Source organism: Trachurus japonicus, chromosome 19, assembly GCF_045865225.1.
Source record: "Trachurus japonicus isolate A0001 chromosome 19, Traja_1.0".
In the NCBI taxonomy this organism is placed as follows: domain Eukaryota; kingdom Metazoa; phylum Chordata; class Actinopteri; order Carangiformes; family Carangidae; genus Trachurus; species Trachurus japonicus.
In genome coordinates, this window is record NC_140925.1 from 6,579,598 (window position 1) to 6,594,503 (window position 14,906).

The window sequence follows — 14,906 nt, forward strand, 5'->3', positions numbered from 1 at the left end:
TTTTATTCTTTCAGCTGACGAGGTATCAACATTTATAACAACCACTAAATGCATGAGGAGGTCACTGTAGAAGACATCGAGGCTACGTACAGTAGTGCTTTAAGAGTGAGGGTAAACAAAAACATCTGTACTGTAAAACAAAAACAAAAACACATCTGGAGATACATACATTTACATTATATACAGTCATATACAACATTTTTTACATAATAAATAGTCAGTGTTGAGGGCAGATTCAGGCTTTGGGCACCTGACACGTCCAACTGGTTCGTTCAGGTTGATAAATAAAATCTCTCCTGAAAGACAAAGAAGTACAGAGTTAATATCATGGAATTAAAAATGAATGAATAAAAAAACAACTAATAGCACATTTTGTACTTCTCAGTTGTGATGAAAGGAATCATGTTTAGGTTTCACACACCTACTATTATAGTGTTAAATATATAAATATATCAATTAAATGTGTCAGTTATGTTGAGAAAATCTGAATAAATATACAGTGGTGGCCAAAATTATTAGAACAGCTGACATATCTGAAAATACCTGACCTTTTTTTTGCCTCCAAAACACGATTTCATTTAGTAATGTTCATTAATATATGCAGATGGTTGGCCAGATGAAGTGAGTCCTCCTGTTTTTATCCACTTTCAACTTTAATATTTGGTCCGTCAGTAATTACAGCAGCACATTTCTCTGGCATAGTGTCAAGATATTTACTGAGAACTTCAACACTAATGTTATCCCATCATGCTTTATGCTACTCAAGCCAAATGTTATCTGTCCAGTTTGCTCGATTGGGTCGAGGTCCAGACTTTGTAAATTATTTGGCTTCTTGTGTGAAGGAACATGATTGTGGGACATTGACAGTGAAACAGGCCTAGCGTGTTTATTTGTAAGGAAAATTACCTAAATCGTCTCACAATGGCTCTGTTTTATGGTTTATAGAGCATAATGATGATGAATGACTGATTCAACAAAAACAACTAAAACGTCTTATGTAAAGTGATCCAATAATGTTGGCCACCACTGTATATATAAACATTAAATAATTGGATACGATGTAAACTGATGGTTTTCTCTGACTTTTTGTTTGTGTGTCCATTTTAAAAGTCGTCGGTCTTTGAGTTTGTGTGTCGTACTCACTCTCTCCTGCGCGTCGAACCGCTGTCTCGACACAACAGACCTTCGTCGCATGGACAGATCTGGTTGATGCTGAACGCCAGGCCGCCATCGGGCACGTAGCAGCTTTCTCCGCGGATCAGCCGCCTCTTGCACACCTGTTCACCATGGTGTCGGGCGCAGCACATCGACGCCCCACAGTCCCTGTCGACTTTACACCTGGCACCTGGGCGAAGAGGAAACTGGTTGATTTTTTTTCGATCAAACAAACTGGTACAAACTGATAAAACTGAGATCATCGTTTTCGCTCGTACCTTCTTGTCCGTTGGGAACGTTGCGGTGGCATTTTCCAAACATGCAGCTGAGGCCTCGGACGCACTGGGCGTCCCTCCGACAGTAGAGGCCCTCCCCTCGCAGAGGGACGCACTGACCGAAGTGGCGGTCGCAGGAAAAGCCCCGCCCACAGGCCCTGTCATGCTCGCACACAGCCTGGAGACAAGAAGGCAGATGATGTTTTTAATCTTTATTAATCACATGAAGACGTTATAAAATTAAAGTTCCTAAAAAATCTTTTGCACATGCAGCAGCGTAAAGACTAAATTGTGTTTGTGCAAAAGCATCAACAGGTTTTAGTTAAAGGAGAACTATGCAAGTCTGGTCGCTTTTCCTCTGTGTTGCTAACCCTCCTCTAGGCCACGTGCATTTGTTTTTAACAAAGCCGGCGAAAAATCAATCCATGGAGCGGTGGATAACGTAATATATCATATAAAATGTTAGGACGTCTATATTTGTCTAGACTTATCTGTCATTAACAAGAGATTACGGGTTACAGGGCGCATTTTTGTCACAGTGCCACCGAGGTTGGTTTTTTTGGTCAAGAGACGCTAGGTGGAAGGCAGAGAGTGTCCATTCTCCCTGGAACTAGTCACTTAACCATCACAATTACTCCAAAGCTGTTTAATTAAGCTAAAAATCTTGTATAGTTCCTCTTTAATTCAGGATATATACATGCTCAGTGTCTTACCGTGACTGCCTTGGCGACAGGAGTGTTTTCTCTAAGTGCCTTTGCTCCCTCTTTGGGAGGACTGTGAGGCATGTTGAGCATCCAGGCCCAAATACGAGCTTCGGCCCAAGAGACGCACAGACACAGGCAGAGCATCCACAGATTCCTCGACATTTCCACCGACCACGAAAAAAAAAAACGAAATCAGAAAAATAAGAGCAAGAGGAGCTGAAAATGTTGTTGATGCTTAGGAAGAGGAAGGGAAAATGAAAAAATCCCAAGCTGAAAAGTCCCAGTGCATGTGTGGAAAGTGAAGTGAAGGTCTTTCTGCAGGCGCCTCCTTCTCCTTCACCAGCAGCTTCACTTTTATAGGTCAGCGGGGCTCGACTTCCCCCCACCGGGCTTGTTTGTCCAAGCAGTGGGGTAGGAGGAGGAGACAATTAGTTGTTAATGGATTAACTTAAATTGCCCAGGTTACCCCCCGCAGCCAGAAAATAGTGGCAAAGTGACCAGTCGTGGAGAAGCAGGGAGAGAGAGAGTGGGACAATGGCGCCACCTCGGCCAGACAAACAAACCACGGCCGGGACAAAGGCAGACAAATGCATGACATGTTTCACTGCTCGCTGACTGACAGGTAAAGCCACCGCAGGGTCCCTGGCCCCCCCACCACCCCTCCTTACAAAAAAAAAAAAAAAAAACACTGGGCAAACACTCCTGGCCCCGTTGGCCCCTACCCTATCCCACTTGAGACCCCACGCTGGGAGCAATTTGCAGAAGTGCACCCTGCAGACGACCCCATGATCTCATTAAATATAATTACCATCAGCCATTAGTTCTCAGGGGGAGAAGGGGAGTGAGTGGAGGGGAGACGAGTTGCTCTGAGGGAAACAGATTCATTTTTAACTGGATCGCACTTTATTGAAAGGGACAACGAGGTTTTAAAAAAGTCTCACGTTAATGTGGATGAATCTCCGCTACCCACACTTGTTAATGGGCCCATTTTCGATAAATATATCGTTTTGTCTCTGTTATTTTGTTATTATTAGTGGTGGCGGAAATGCTGGTCGAGCCGACCAGCGTTTCTTTACTTTCGGTTTTGTGGCGAGTCATGAGAATAACGCTGCCGAATCGCCGTTTATGGTCGGAACTACGACGGTATGTGATCGTCTTCGAACCTCTGACTTTAATTCTTGATGACTGAAAACATGAGTCTGTCTTGCGCCGGTCAAAGAATTTTACGGTGCGCGCGGAGGCCCATAAATGTAGTGTGAAAACGCTTCGCTTTTCCAAAACTCCTCATTGTCCCTTTAAAACACTGAATAAAAAAGTTTGCAGCTTCACATTTCACCTGGTGACTCCTCAGCATCACAGAGTCGAAGTCAGTGTTGCCAGGTTGGAGACGGTAGGAGTGTGTTTGTCTTTCATTCATGTGGGATTTCTTTTTCTTTAATATTTATAACCTCCTTCCTGCCTGAATTTCACCTTCTGCGTTGAGATTTATAACTTCCCTCACAGCTGCACTTCTACCTGCAGGCGCTGAGGTGACGGCGTGACGATTAAAAACGAATCAGGACGGCTGGGTGGAGTAATAAATCCAGACTGGGACCAGACTCCACAACGAAGCCCAGATGGTCACGATACATCGAGAGAGCGGATTTTACAGGATTTCAATCTTTAAAGATATCATGGAGACAGTTCACTGGGAATGTGCACTTACCTGTATTTGATTACACAACCTAAGATTCACACCTTTTAAAAACTTTTTTAGCTTTGTTTCCCCACCAAAACATCCAAGTTTAACAGTATAAATTCATATTTCTGTGGATTTTCTTCTGTCTAGTTTGGCTAAATCTGTCGATCTACATGTACAAATAAAACAAAGATTGAAATAATTAAACAAAGCTGCAAACGTTGCCATAACATCAACTCTGAACCCCTTAATTTTACTGTTGAAAGTACTCTTTTCATTCTGCTAAATTAGATAATTAAAGGTTTAAAATATCTACTTTCATCCAAGTTTAGTTTCTACATCACTCATTTATAGTAGTGCCTGGATTTTCCCAGCGAAATTGGGTTTAGACAACAAACTCCCATTTGGTTTAAGTTGGGGATAAATTGTGGTTTTTGTTAATTATTTAACACGTCGTCTCATGTTCCAACTGTTGACTTATTATTTAACCAAACCAATGTTTCCTTGATGTGAACCAGGCGAGTTTAGTGTTGGAATAAACGCACCGATCAAGCTGCAAATGGTAAAAGTGGATATTGTTGTGTTGTGGTATTGTGAATATGATATCATATTTAAATAGAAAATATTGCCAGTGGATGTTTTGTAGCGATATTACTTTCAAAACGCTCTTCATTATGTTGATAAAAATTATAATTCAATCGTGTTTCAGCCAAAATCTGTTTGTTATTTAAAGTTCTGTGGTAAATTAATGCACATTTTGGGAACTGTATATCTTATTTTAAGATTAAAGCCAATTAATGAGCTGCTTAATTAAAAGCACTGAATGAGAAAAGCTATTTAAAAAACATATGCACATCTTATTTGTTGATTGTTGTATATCATAGCGAATACGTGAATGGCGTTAACGTACAGAACCGCGCAGTGTGTACGTAATCTTAACTCAAACTGTCTGATTAACTTTACCTGACATTAGCATTCACTGTTTCATTAACACTCAGGTTTTTTTTTTATCACACACACACAGGCCGAGATGCCTGGGTAATTGTTGGTCATTTACATGTTCCCAGTGGCAGACAGCAACAGATCGGTTACGTAGATATCGCGGGGTCTGCACCAGTAGTTAAGTCCTTATCACGACAGGCTAACACAGACTAATGACGTAATTGGCGGTCAATTAGCTGGCACAATGGCAGCAACCGGATCAATTAGCAACATGTAAATAAGTATTGTGTCGTAATTATGCAACCTCAGTTTAATTCTTGTTATTCATGTGTATTGAGGGTTTGGTATAGTGTTCTGTTGGGATTATTTACCATCTCTGTTTGAGTGTTGTGGAGAAATGTTTGATTAAAATGCACTAATGTCAGATTTCTTCTGTCTGAGTCACAAAGATTTACGAGTTAAAGTGTTTGCAAACTCATCATAAGTTTTTATTACTCATAAACTGAACATTTCAAGCCAGTAAACTCCTAATGAGGTTGCATTGTGTTTTTGTGATGTAAAAAAAAAGACAAGAATAACTTCGGCTCCTCCTCTCTTCTCTTATCACGTTCTTCCAAACATGTATTCTTGTTCTACGTCCCTACTTACAGCCAGATATCCCCCCTGTTATTTACCCAGCGCGAGCAGAAAGATAACTGTCTCCAAACAGTCCTGAACATGCTCTCCCAGTGTTAATGACTCTGCTAATGACGTTCGTATTGAATGTGCTCGCTGTCACAATCAACATTGCTGTGGGTCTTACAATTAGGGACAAACAAAAACAATGGGCAGGGTGATGTGTTGTCATTGTAATGGACCTTGACCCCCCGCAGGGAGCTCTGAATGGTGGAGGGCACGAGGAGTCTGTCCTTCCCACAAACCAACAACACACATGTCCAGAGCAGGAGTGGATGGACGGACGGCAACACGGTGAATGTGTGTGTGTGTGTGTGTGTGTGTGTGTGTGTGTATGTGTTCAGGGCAACAATGAGGCGTTTCTTCAGGATTCAGCATTTAGTTTTAGTCTGTTAAATGTAATAAAAGTGACGTGTGTTGAAACTAAAATATATCTGTGTGGAAGTACCTTTAATGGTCTGAAGTTAAGACAGCGTACAAGGGGCATTGTTGATAAAGAAAAACAAAAGAAAGAGAAATTAGTTTTTAAAGTTTAAAATCTGAAGTTTGAAAAAAAAGAATGCTGGCCAAATAAAAATTAAAAAATCTCAACATTTTTTACGTTCACAAACACCAAATTTTGGGGTTTTTTTTCCTCAGTTTTTTTTTTTGCAAATTTGAGTTTTTTTCTTGTACGTTAATAAACTTTTTTCTTGCGAATTTGTATGTTTGTTTCTCCATGAATGAGTGTTTCTTTCTTGTACATTTGTACACAAGTTTTACCTTGTACATTTCTGAGTTCTTCTGTTGTAAATGTTCTTTTTTGTACGTTTCTGATTTTATTTTCTTGCAAGTTTTTTTCCCAATAAATTTGTGTTTTTTCTTGTTTGTTTGTAATTTCGTTCTTGTGAATTTGTGAGTTTTGGGGTTTTGTTTTTTTGCTTATTTGTGAGTTTTTTTCCCCATAAATGTTGTTTTTGTCTCACAAATTTGTGAGTCTCTGAGCACTCATCACAACAGAGCACAGCTGAGGCTGTGGAGGATATCAGTCTGTATCTGGTCATAATATTCATTCTGGGAAGATGTTACCCATCCAGTCATATTTCCAAACTTTGTACACATAAAATACGTAAACATTACGTACACAGTAATGGAAAGGAAAACAAAAGGAGAGGTACGCCTGCTGGGACTGGAAGTTAAGTGAGACAAAGTGCTGACACTGGAGCTGCTGAGCTCTGTCATCAACGCACTGATTTGTGTCCAGCTGTGTCCAAGTGTGAGCACACGGTGTTCTAACATTTATTTACTCCTGGCCTTAAATCGAAGTCACATCTTTAAACGAGGTGCTGTAAATACCTCAGAGGCGAATCTCTCTCAGCGTTCGTGGACCAGACGTTGCATGCCCTCCCTCCCTCCACAGATAGGGTCGAAGTTTTATATCGCTCCTCATGAAGTGAAGTGAAGGGTGAAATGAGGCCAGTAAATGTTAACAGAGAGAAAACACTGCCACAACAAGCTGAATATTGTTAACAGACAGAAAACTGTTTCATTACAAGCTGAATATTGTTAACAGAGCAAAAACATCGCTATTACACGCTGAATATTGTGTCCATTCAAAAATCTGACTGTTATTATCGTCCACTTCAAAGTCATGTAGAGTTGTTTCTAATCAATTCGTGGAGCAGGGATGTACACACATGACACATGTACTATACAATTATATACAGTAATAAACTGAAAACCACTGTTTCTTGCTGTATAGTATCAGTTAGTTTCATTTCTGTTATTTCGATCTGCCAGGACCTTTGTTGAAATGGAGTGTCCTCATGGTCATATATATTTTTATAATTATAAAATTACCATAAATTAGAACCAGGCCATTGTTGCTGATCATTGTTTGTTTAATCTGCACAAAAACAAAAAGTCTCAATTTTTACGGGGGTTATGTACCGGGCTATTTCTTCGCCTTCTAGGCAACAAGCAGGAACTCAAAGTTACTGCATCTCACCAAGAAAACATCCAACAAATACACCCCCTCATAAAAAATGATTGGTTTTACACTTTGTTTTTTTTATGAGGAGTCTCAAAACTCTCGACATGAAAGTGAATATGCACTTTTTTTTGCAAAGGTCAAACTCTTTCTTTCCTTGCAATAGCTCAAATAACCAGGGATCCTCAGCTGGCCAGTTCTTCATCTTTCTTTTTAAGATCGTAGACATTAGAACAACTAATCCCTCTCCTCATTTTGTCATCAAAGTAAAAAAAAAAAACTCATCAGAGAGCAGAGCTGAACTCTCTTCACCCATTTGGCTGGAAAGATGCAGTAACGTCTGCTCCGGTCATTAATTGTGTATTGTCTCAAAAGTGAGGTATCTTTATTGTTGCTGAGACAGATGTGAGCTAATAATAAAGTTAATAATACCACCTACAGTATGTTTATTATGGCTCTTTGTTAATTAGTGCTTGCTGCTTTAGAGCTTTAAAGACCTTTCGTGTAATAAAAGTAATTGGATGCTGGTATTTTAAGGCAGAAAAGGGTCCTGATATTGATTTATTCTGCATTGGTTATGTAACACGTGTGTCCAGCCTAAATAATCAATGGGAAATCTTTTCATATAATTGCCCATGAGCTTCCAACCAACTCCATATCTGTCCGGTATGATTATTTAAACACAACGTCCCTGTCAAAGAGTTATTGATTTTAAAATTAATAATAGATTTGTCTTTGTTTTCGGGTCAACAGACAGAATAAATAGATCCACGTCATCATTAAAAATAACCTCAATCAAAAAGCCAAAGTCGTGTTTCTCAGATGTCTGAGCTGCATTTATGTTAAGGCTTAAATAATGTTCCCTATAACCTGTTTCCAATTGGAAGGAGACAGATGAGTGTGACTCCCTCTGTAATGGGAAACAGCCCCGTGTCTCCTTTGTGCCAGATTACAGAAAAGAAAAAAGAAAAGAAAAATAAGGAAACAAGAAAAAAGGGGGCAAGATGAAAAAGTGGAGCAAGGGTCACCAGTGAAAAAAAATTCAGGTCATAATATATTATTCCAGTTATTATTATTGATATCTATATTTCTGAATCACAACAAATGTCCTGCGGGGAATCTTGATTTGTGACGTGTTTAAGTAGAAAACAGGGGAATTCTCCTGCCTTCTCATTTGGACCTGCATGTTTGTTATTTTGCCTTTTGGCAGTCAACCTCCATGAGAATTACTGACCCCCCACCACCAAAACCACCCCCATCTCTTTCCCCTTTAATACAATTTGACCATATGAATGCCAGACTGAATTACACCCCAGTGCCACTGATGACTCAGTGATGGCAGCTCGGGTAATGGGCTTTGTGTGTGTGTGTGTGTGTGTGTGGCTTCTATTGTTGTTTCCCCCAAAAACGTCTTTATCTTAGGCCTGTTCTGGCTAAAGAGGGGGCGACAAATTAAAAGGAGGGAAATAAAATAAAATAAATAAATAGAAGCACATGCATTGTCTGAGTCAGATGTTGATGACGGCCTCCATAACAACTTCAGCCCTGAACACAACAGGAGAAGCTTCAGAAGATTATTTGGAGACCACACAGTGTTCACAACTACATGTTTTGTGTTTATTTCGCAACTGGTACAATTTTCTTTTATCTAAACAGATAAATATTTTATTTGACTCAGTTTTTTGTGTATGATTAACACTTTTAATACCTTACGTTGTCCTGTCTTTATGTTTAATGTCAGTGCCTCTTTACTGCCAAATGAATCTGTTTCTATGGGACAATAAAGATGTACAAACTGTTGTGTTTGCATCACAAACATTAGTTTGCGGTAGTCAGTCCTGCGTTTAATTTCTATTTAAAAAAAAAATTACATAAAAAATATTTCACGAGGAACTTAATCAACATGATTCAAAGATGTCACCGAGTGTGGCTGCTGTTTATACGACACAAGTATTTAAATACTTTGGTAAAAGGGTTGGTAATGAGTTTAAAGTTCAAGTGACACTTTCTCTCCATCCTCGCGGCTTCGCTCTGACAGCTCGACGACATCATGCGGACATGTGCAGCCCACAGTTTATGTGCGTGGTGGACCGTATGTGCCGGCTGCACACATGTGCGGGACCACATCTGCCTGTTTAGACGCCCAGTGCAGTATAAACAGACTGCAGGCTGCAGGGCTTTGAGCCTTAAAATGTCAGACTCCGTTACTCATGCTGACACCACGTCCTGCTTATTAAAGAACTAATTTGAAAAAGTTCACCGATAACGAGAACAATGAAAGTAAAGGTCGGAGGTCTGGCTGAAATTTAGCAACTCTCAAGGACGTTTTTAAGCAAATCGGCTTTAATGAACTTCTCACATCCATCGACAAACTAAAAAACTCTGTAAGGAAGTCATTTGGTCTTACTGGCCCCGTAAAAAAAAAGAATTCCCCCATGAAGTCACTGTGTTTGTTTTTTATCAAATGAAGGAAAACAAACAGTTTATGAGGAAGCACAAGGTGGAGCAGCGTCAGCGTCGTTCCCACCGGACGGTCGGAGCGTGTGTGTTAGATTTAGTCCAATTAGGCCAAGTTGTCGACATGGAAACGGAGCTTCCCCCAAAACAATCTTTTTCTTGTTCAATTTTGGAAAGTTTTTCGCAAAGGAACGTCTGCGTACATACAAATCCACTGAAAACGACTGAAGTAAATATGCCAGGCCTGTAGGTGGCGCTGTAACGCTGCAACACAAACACACCAAAAACAGAGAAGAAGAGAAGCTACAAACTTCAAATATTATTAAGTCGAGCAAATATTGATTGGGAGTCTTGCCAGTCCAAATATGGCGATTGATGCCGTTTTAACAGAACATTTTAGGCGGGGTGTCCAAGGGACCCGACAGTTGTCCGCTATTGTTGTTGTTGTGACGTTACATCTAGAAGTGTGGCTCAGGTTACAGGCTAAGCATCTGTTTCGGTTGTCTACATGAAGATGTTGACATTTACCCACTCTTTTTTCCAAAATATACAGTTTTTTGGCCTCCCAAAACATAGTTTACATGTAAACGAAACACCGAACGATGAAAAAAACAACCCTCAGAAGCAGCAGAAAATAACTGTTTCATCTGCCTTTTTCAATTAAAATGACGTCTCCTTCATTCAGGTGACAATTTGTCAGTTCTGTCATTCTGACTGGAAGGTGCATGGCTTATAAAATCTCATCTATAATCAGTTATCAATAGGTATTGGAGTTGTTTATACGTTTACTATTCAGTTTTTCCATAAATGACAGTCAAGTATTTGCTCTAATAAACATTTCACGGGACTATCGAAAAGTCTTTGTTTTTACAGTATATTATTGTCCAGAGGATAAACACGAACACACCTCACTCTGCTCCTGAATCCACATGTTTATTCTGAATGTGAAGTCAGAGCCTCAGTGAGTCTGAATAACTCTCACATCTGTGTTGTTAATATCAGGCCCAAACTGCCAAAATCCAGAGTTTTGGCCTTATAATAACAGAGAGGAGCGACTCATGAGAAAGAAAGAAGAGACGATACCTGCTGGCCCAAAGTGGCTGAGACAAAGACATGTGGTGGTTTCGGCTTCATAAATGTGACTTTAGCTTCTTTTCTTTCTTGTATCTTGTGAATCGAAGTCTGAAGTCCAGATGGAGCGGCTTTGAACACAACATCTTATCACCTGCAACAGGTGTGCAGCAGTTTAATAAGACTCCTACCTGTGAACATGCACAGAGCATTAAACATTGTGTGAAGATAACAGCAGCAGCAGGGGAGCTCACGACTCATTCAAGAACTATATTTGTCCCAACACTAGCGCGCCCACTGATATTTCATCATCACATCCCACTGTGAGTTATTATCTTGAGCATAAAAGCATCAAGCTATTTTTTTTTCTTTCCCGACTGTAAACAATAAAGTGATCGACTAAAAAATGTGGACATGGAGCTTCATTGTTCCTCCTAAAGCGATTAGAAACACATCGATGCATCACAGAGTGAATATTCCCTCATTACAATGAACACGAGGCTGCAGTGTACTCTGAGATAATATACCACTTAAAATACACCGTCCAAGCCACGAGAGTATCTTGTCTGTATTGATCCGCAGTTGAAAATAGTCCCCAACAAATGCACTTCTCTCAGTCTGAGTAATTATTCGGTCATTTTTTGCAGATTATATCAGAAACCTGTGGCTGTTTTAGATTTAAGAGTGAAACTACTGAGACAAAGTTATTAATTGTTGGTGTCAGAAAACATCAGAGTCAAAAAAAAGTTGAATTCTTTGATTGATTTGTTTTGTCCAACTAACTGTCCAAACTCCAGAGTCTGCATCCAGTCAATTTTGGGGGGATTTTGCTTTACTGTAAAAGGGACCGATTAATTTCCTGTCAATCGACCAATCAATTAATCAGCCTGTCATTTCAGCTCCACAACAAGACGAACAGATCATTTCCTGTTGAGGAAACTAACTCATGGTCTTGATTTTAAACTGTATGAACTCTTTAGACTCTGATGGTGTTCAATTTAATTTAATTTAATATACAGGCTATATTGTTAAAGATGAAGAGGGGTGTGTATGATCAATAAAGATATAAAAAAACATGGGACAGAAAGAACTTTAACGATGCCAAACAACTAAAACCTCCTTTGCCTTTTCATATCCCAGCTCTATAAACTGCTTCATCTTCGTCTTTCAACACAAAAACGTACAAATTGCATGAATCCATGTAAAATGTCTCCACACAAACCGCAGGGGAAGCTCTCCTAAAGATGTCAACCATTTAACTATCACATTTGTTTTGGTTCAACGTGCTTCCACATGGGGGAGACATGCTCCTCCCAACTCCAACCCCCACTTTTTCTTTTTTTTTTTAAAGGTTTGAAAGGAGAGAAAAAAAATAGTGAAATACATAAATATTTCCTCTTTGGGGAGGAAAGTCTTACAAAAGTCCAGAGCTGTGTTAGAGACAGAAACAGAACAGAGAGACGGACGAACAGACAGTGACAGTGAGGATATTTAAAGCTGCAGAAAATAATCTGTAAAAAAAAAAAAAAAAGAAAAAGAGAAAGAAAAAGAAAACCTCAGCGTTTGAGTCTCGGTTGTGTCTCAGCTTTTTTTTTTTGCTACCATGGACCAGTCAACCTTGAAGTTGCTCTGAGGGCCAAACAAGGACACAAAGCTGAGAGGAGAGACAGACAGAGGAGGGAGAAAAGCAGCAAACCTTAGCAGAGGTGAAGGAAAAGCAGCTGTGTGGGAGAGCAGAGGCAAAGAGAGAGCGACAACAGGCGGGGGAGTGGAGGAGTGAGGAGCCCCGTTCGTCCTGCAGAGTGAGAGAGAGGGGGAAATAACAGGGGGAAATAATAAAAAAGAAGAAGAAGAAGAGAGAAGAAAAAGAGAGAAGGAGGAGAGAGGAGTGATTAAGAGTTGGGTGAAGGAGGGAGAAGAGAAGACAGAGTCGCTGGCTGGACATGGGGCTTTGTGCTGTTCTCCTCATCTGTCTCTCCCAGGCTGAGCTGGGCAGAGTCTGGGCTCAAGAGCACGAAGGTAAGAAACAAAACACACTCAGGTATTCACACACACACTCACACACACATAGAAACACACACGGTCGAATGTCAACACCATTTTCACTGCTTTTCTTCAGGACAAACATCAGAGCTGCACACCTGACAGGGTTAAAAACCAAAAACCTGACCTGAATTCTTTGCTGCAACTTCTGGCACGAGGCGAACTCAAAAAGTGTTTTTGTTTTTTTTAAAGTATTTTTATGCACTTTTTTTTTCTTCCTATTCTTGGTTCTTGTGTTTATATGTGTGAGTGAAGCTAACAGGTCTCCTGACATTTCTCTGTGTCAGTCGCAGGAAGCACATGATGAAAGGGCGTGTGTGTGTGTGTGTGTGTGCAGGTCTGTATTTAAGGTTTTAAAGAAGAAAAAAAAGAAAGTGTCATCTCAGTGTTGCATCTGTTTTAGAAATACAGGTCACGTGATTGGAAATCCGACGTTTTAGTAAGTAAATGTTTGAGGTTAACCAGTAAACCAGTGATGATTTTCAGTTTCATTCCTGTAGGAGTTTTATAGAAGTTTAAAAAAGAAAAAGTCAATGAGAGCAGCAGCTGAGAGTTTCTGGCTTTTTTTGTTGTTGTTGCTTCATTTTACCTCAGTGTGTTAGTGTGCATCTCCTGTATGTTCTGTATACTGCTGTCATCCCGTGTGTGTGTGTGTGGGGATGTGTATATGCGTGAATGTATTTTTGTTCTCCTTGGAGATACATTATTTTTAGCCAGCCCCCGTTCTTCCGCTGCCTCTCCTCCTCCTCCTCCTCCTCCTCCAACAATCAGCGCTGCTCCACTTTCTCTGGCCTCTCCTGTGGTCCCAGTTCCTCTGATCAGGGGCCTCGCTCTGCAGAGGACAACCCGGCACACTGTGCACACACACACACACGCCAGAGTGACAGCACACCCACGACATACGGCGACTTTAAAGTCCATGTTCATCTATAAAGCCACTACAAAAAAAAGGAAAAAAACCCACCAAATCCAGTTGATTTGGTTCAAGTTGTCACCCTGACAACTTCATCCTCTCGCCGCAGAAAAAGTGGAACAAGTCTTTGCTAAGTAGGAGCTGCTGGAAGCTGTGGAGATGTTGTGATGAGTGAAGGGAGCAGCGGGTTTTTGTGCCATCCATCTCTGCACGATGCCAAATGTCTTTTGCAGAGCGGTAGAGTTACATAAAAATGGTTTGCATGGCTGCTCCTGTTCTCCCAAAGGTCAGAGCAGCGTCTGCTCTTCATCAGCAGCTCAGGGCGTCAGAGCCAAAATCTTACAAAAGTAGAATTAACCTCCAATGACAGGAACAGATTCTGGCCGGTACAAACTCAGGTGTGGCTCATGATCATTCATGATGAGCAAAGACAGGTTGGGTTGCTGGTTTTAAAAAACAAAAACACACCTTTAAAACGCAGTAAAGTGTAAAAGTCATGCTCCTTTGTTGCTGTTGTGTTGATGGTGGCTCCGCCCAGAGCTTTATCTCTAGTTCAGTCAGTGTCCTGATATGATCCAATAACAGATATATTATCCAAAAAAGATTGATGGATGTGACTTCATCCTAAAACGCTGGAGTCATATGTTATTGATTCAAATCTAGAAACAGCTCCTTTTAAATCAAACTCAATGTGACGTTTGGTTGAGTGAATGTTAAAGCAGTTTTTTTTAGGTGATGACGGCGAAGCTACGATGATTTAACACAAATGTTCCTGGAGTCAACGCAGACCTGAGACGAAGAGGCAAAAGTTCAGGAGAAACATGAGACAATCACACACTGATGGATATTGATGATCGCTGATCTGTACGGGACCATTTTTGATCTAAACCTGCACTGATCAATCGACAAGGTGGGACTGAGGTTCCAGACGAATGACCTAGATGGGCTAAAAAACAAAACACCCATTTTAAACTTTTTCTAGGTTAAAGAGAGAGAAAGTCTTAACGAGCTTCAGTCTGAAGTA

General features: G+C 40.4%; 2 protein-coding genes across 4 annotated transcripts in view; one reads left to right on the top strand and one right to left on the bottom strand.

Moving 5' to 3' along the window:
* LOC146967263 (dickkopf-related protein 3-like) overlaps positions 1 to 14,906 on the bottom strand; it is a 22,665-nt gene continuing 7,759 nt past the window's right edge. The window contains exons 4-7 of one of the 3 annotated variants that reach the window (XM_085761235.1): positions 2,144 to 2,288; positions 1,434 to 1,608; positions 1,144 to 1,345; positions 1 to 296 (exon numbers count right to left, since the gene is read on the bottom strand). In XM_085761235.1, coding sequence (XP_085617361.1) covers positions 236 to 296; positions 1,144 to 1,345; positions 1,434 to 1,608; positions 2,144 to 2,288 — 583 coding nt within the window. In that variant the 3' untranslated portion in view covers positions 1 to 235. Of the gene's footprint in view, positions 297 to 1,139; positions 1,346 to 1,433; positions 1,609 to 2,143; positions 2,372 to 14,906 lie in introns of those variants that run through there. The other 2 variants (XM_085761236.1, XM_085761237.1) reach the window with 2 other exon arrangements.
* Positions 12,358 to 14,906, top strand: part of plxdc1 (plexin domain containing 1) — a 14,332-nt gene continuing 11,783 nt past the window's right edge. The window contains exon 1 of the mRNA XM_085761230.1: positions 12,358 to 12,945. Within this exon, the coding sequence (XP_085617356.1) occupies positions 12,870 to 12,945 (76 nt within the window). The 5' untranslated portion in view covers positions 12,358 to 12,869. The remainder of the gene's footprint in view (positions 12,946 to 14,906) is intronic.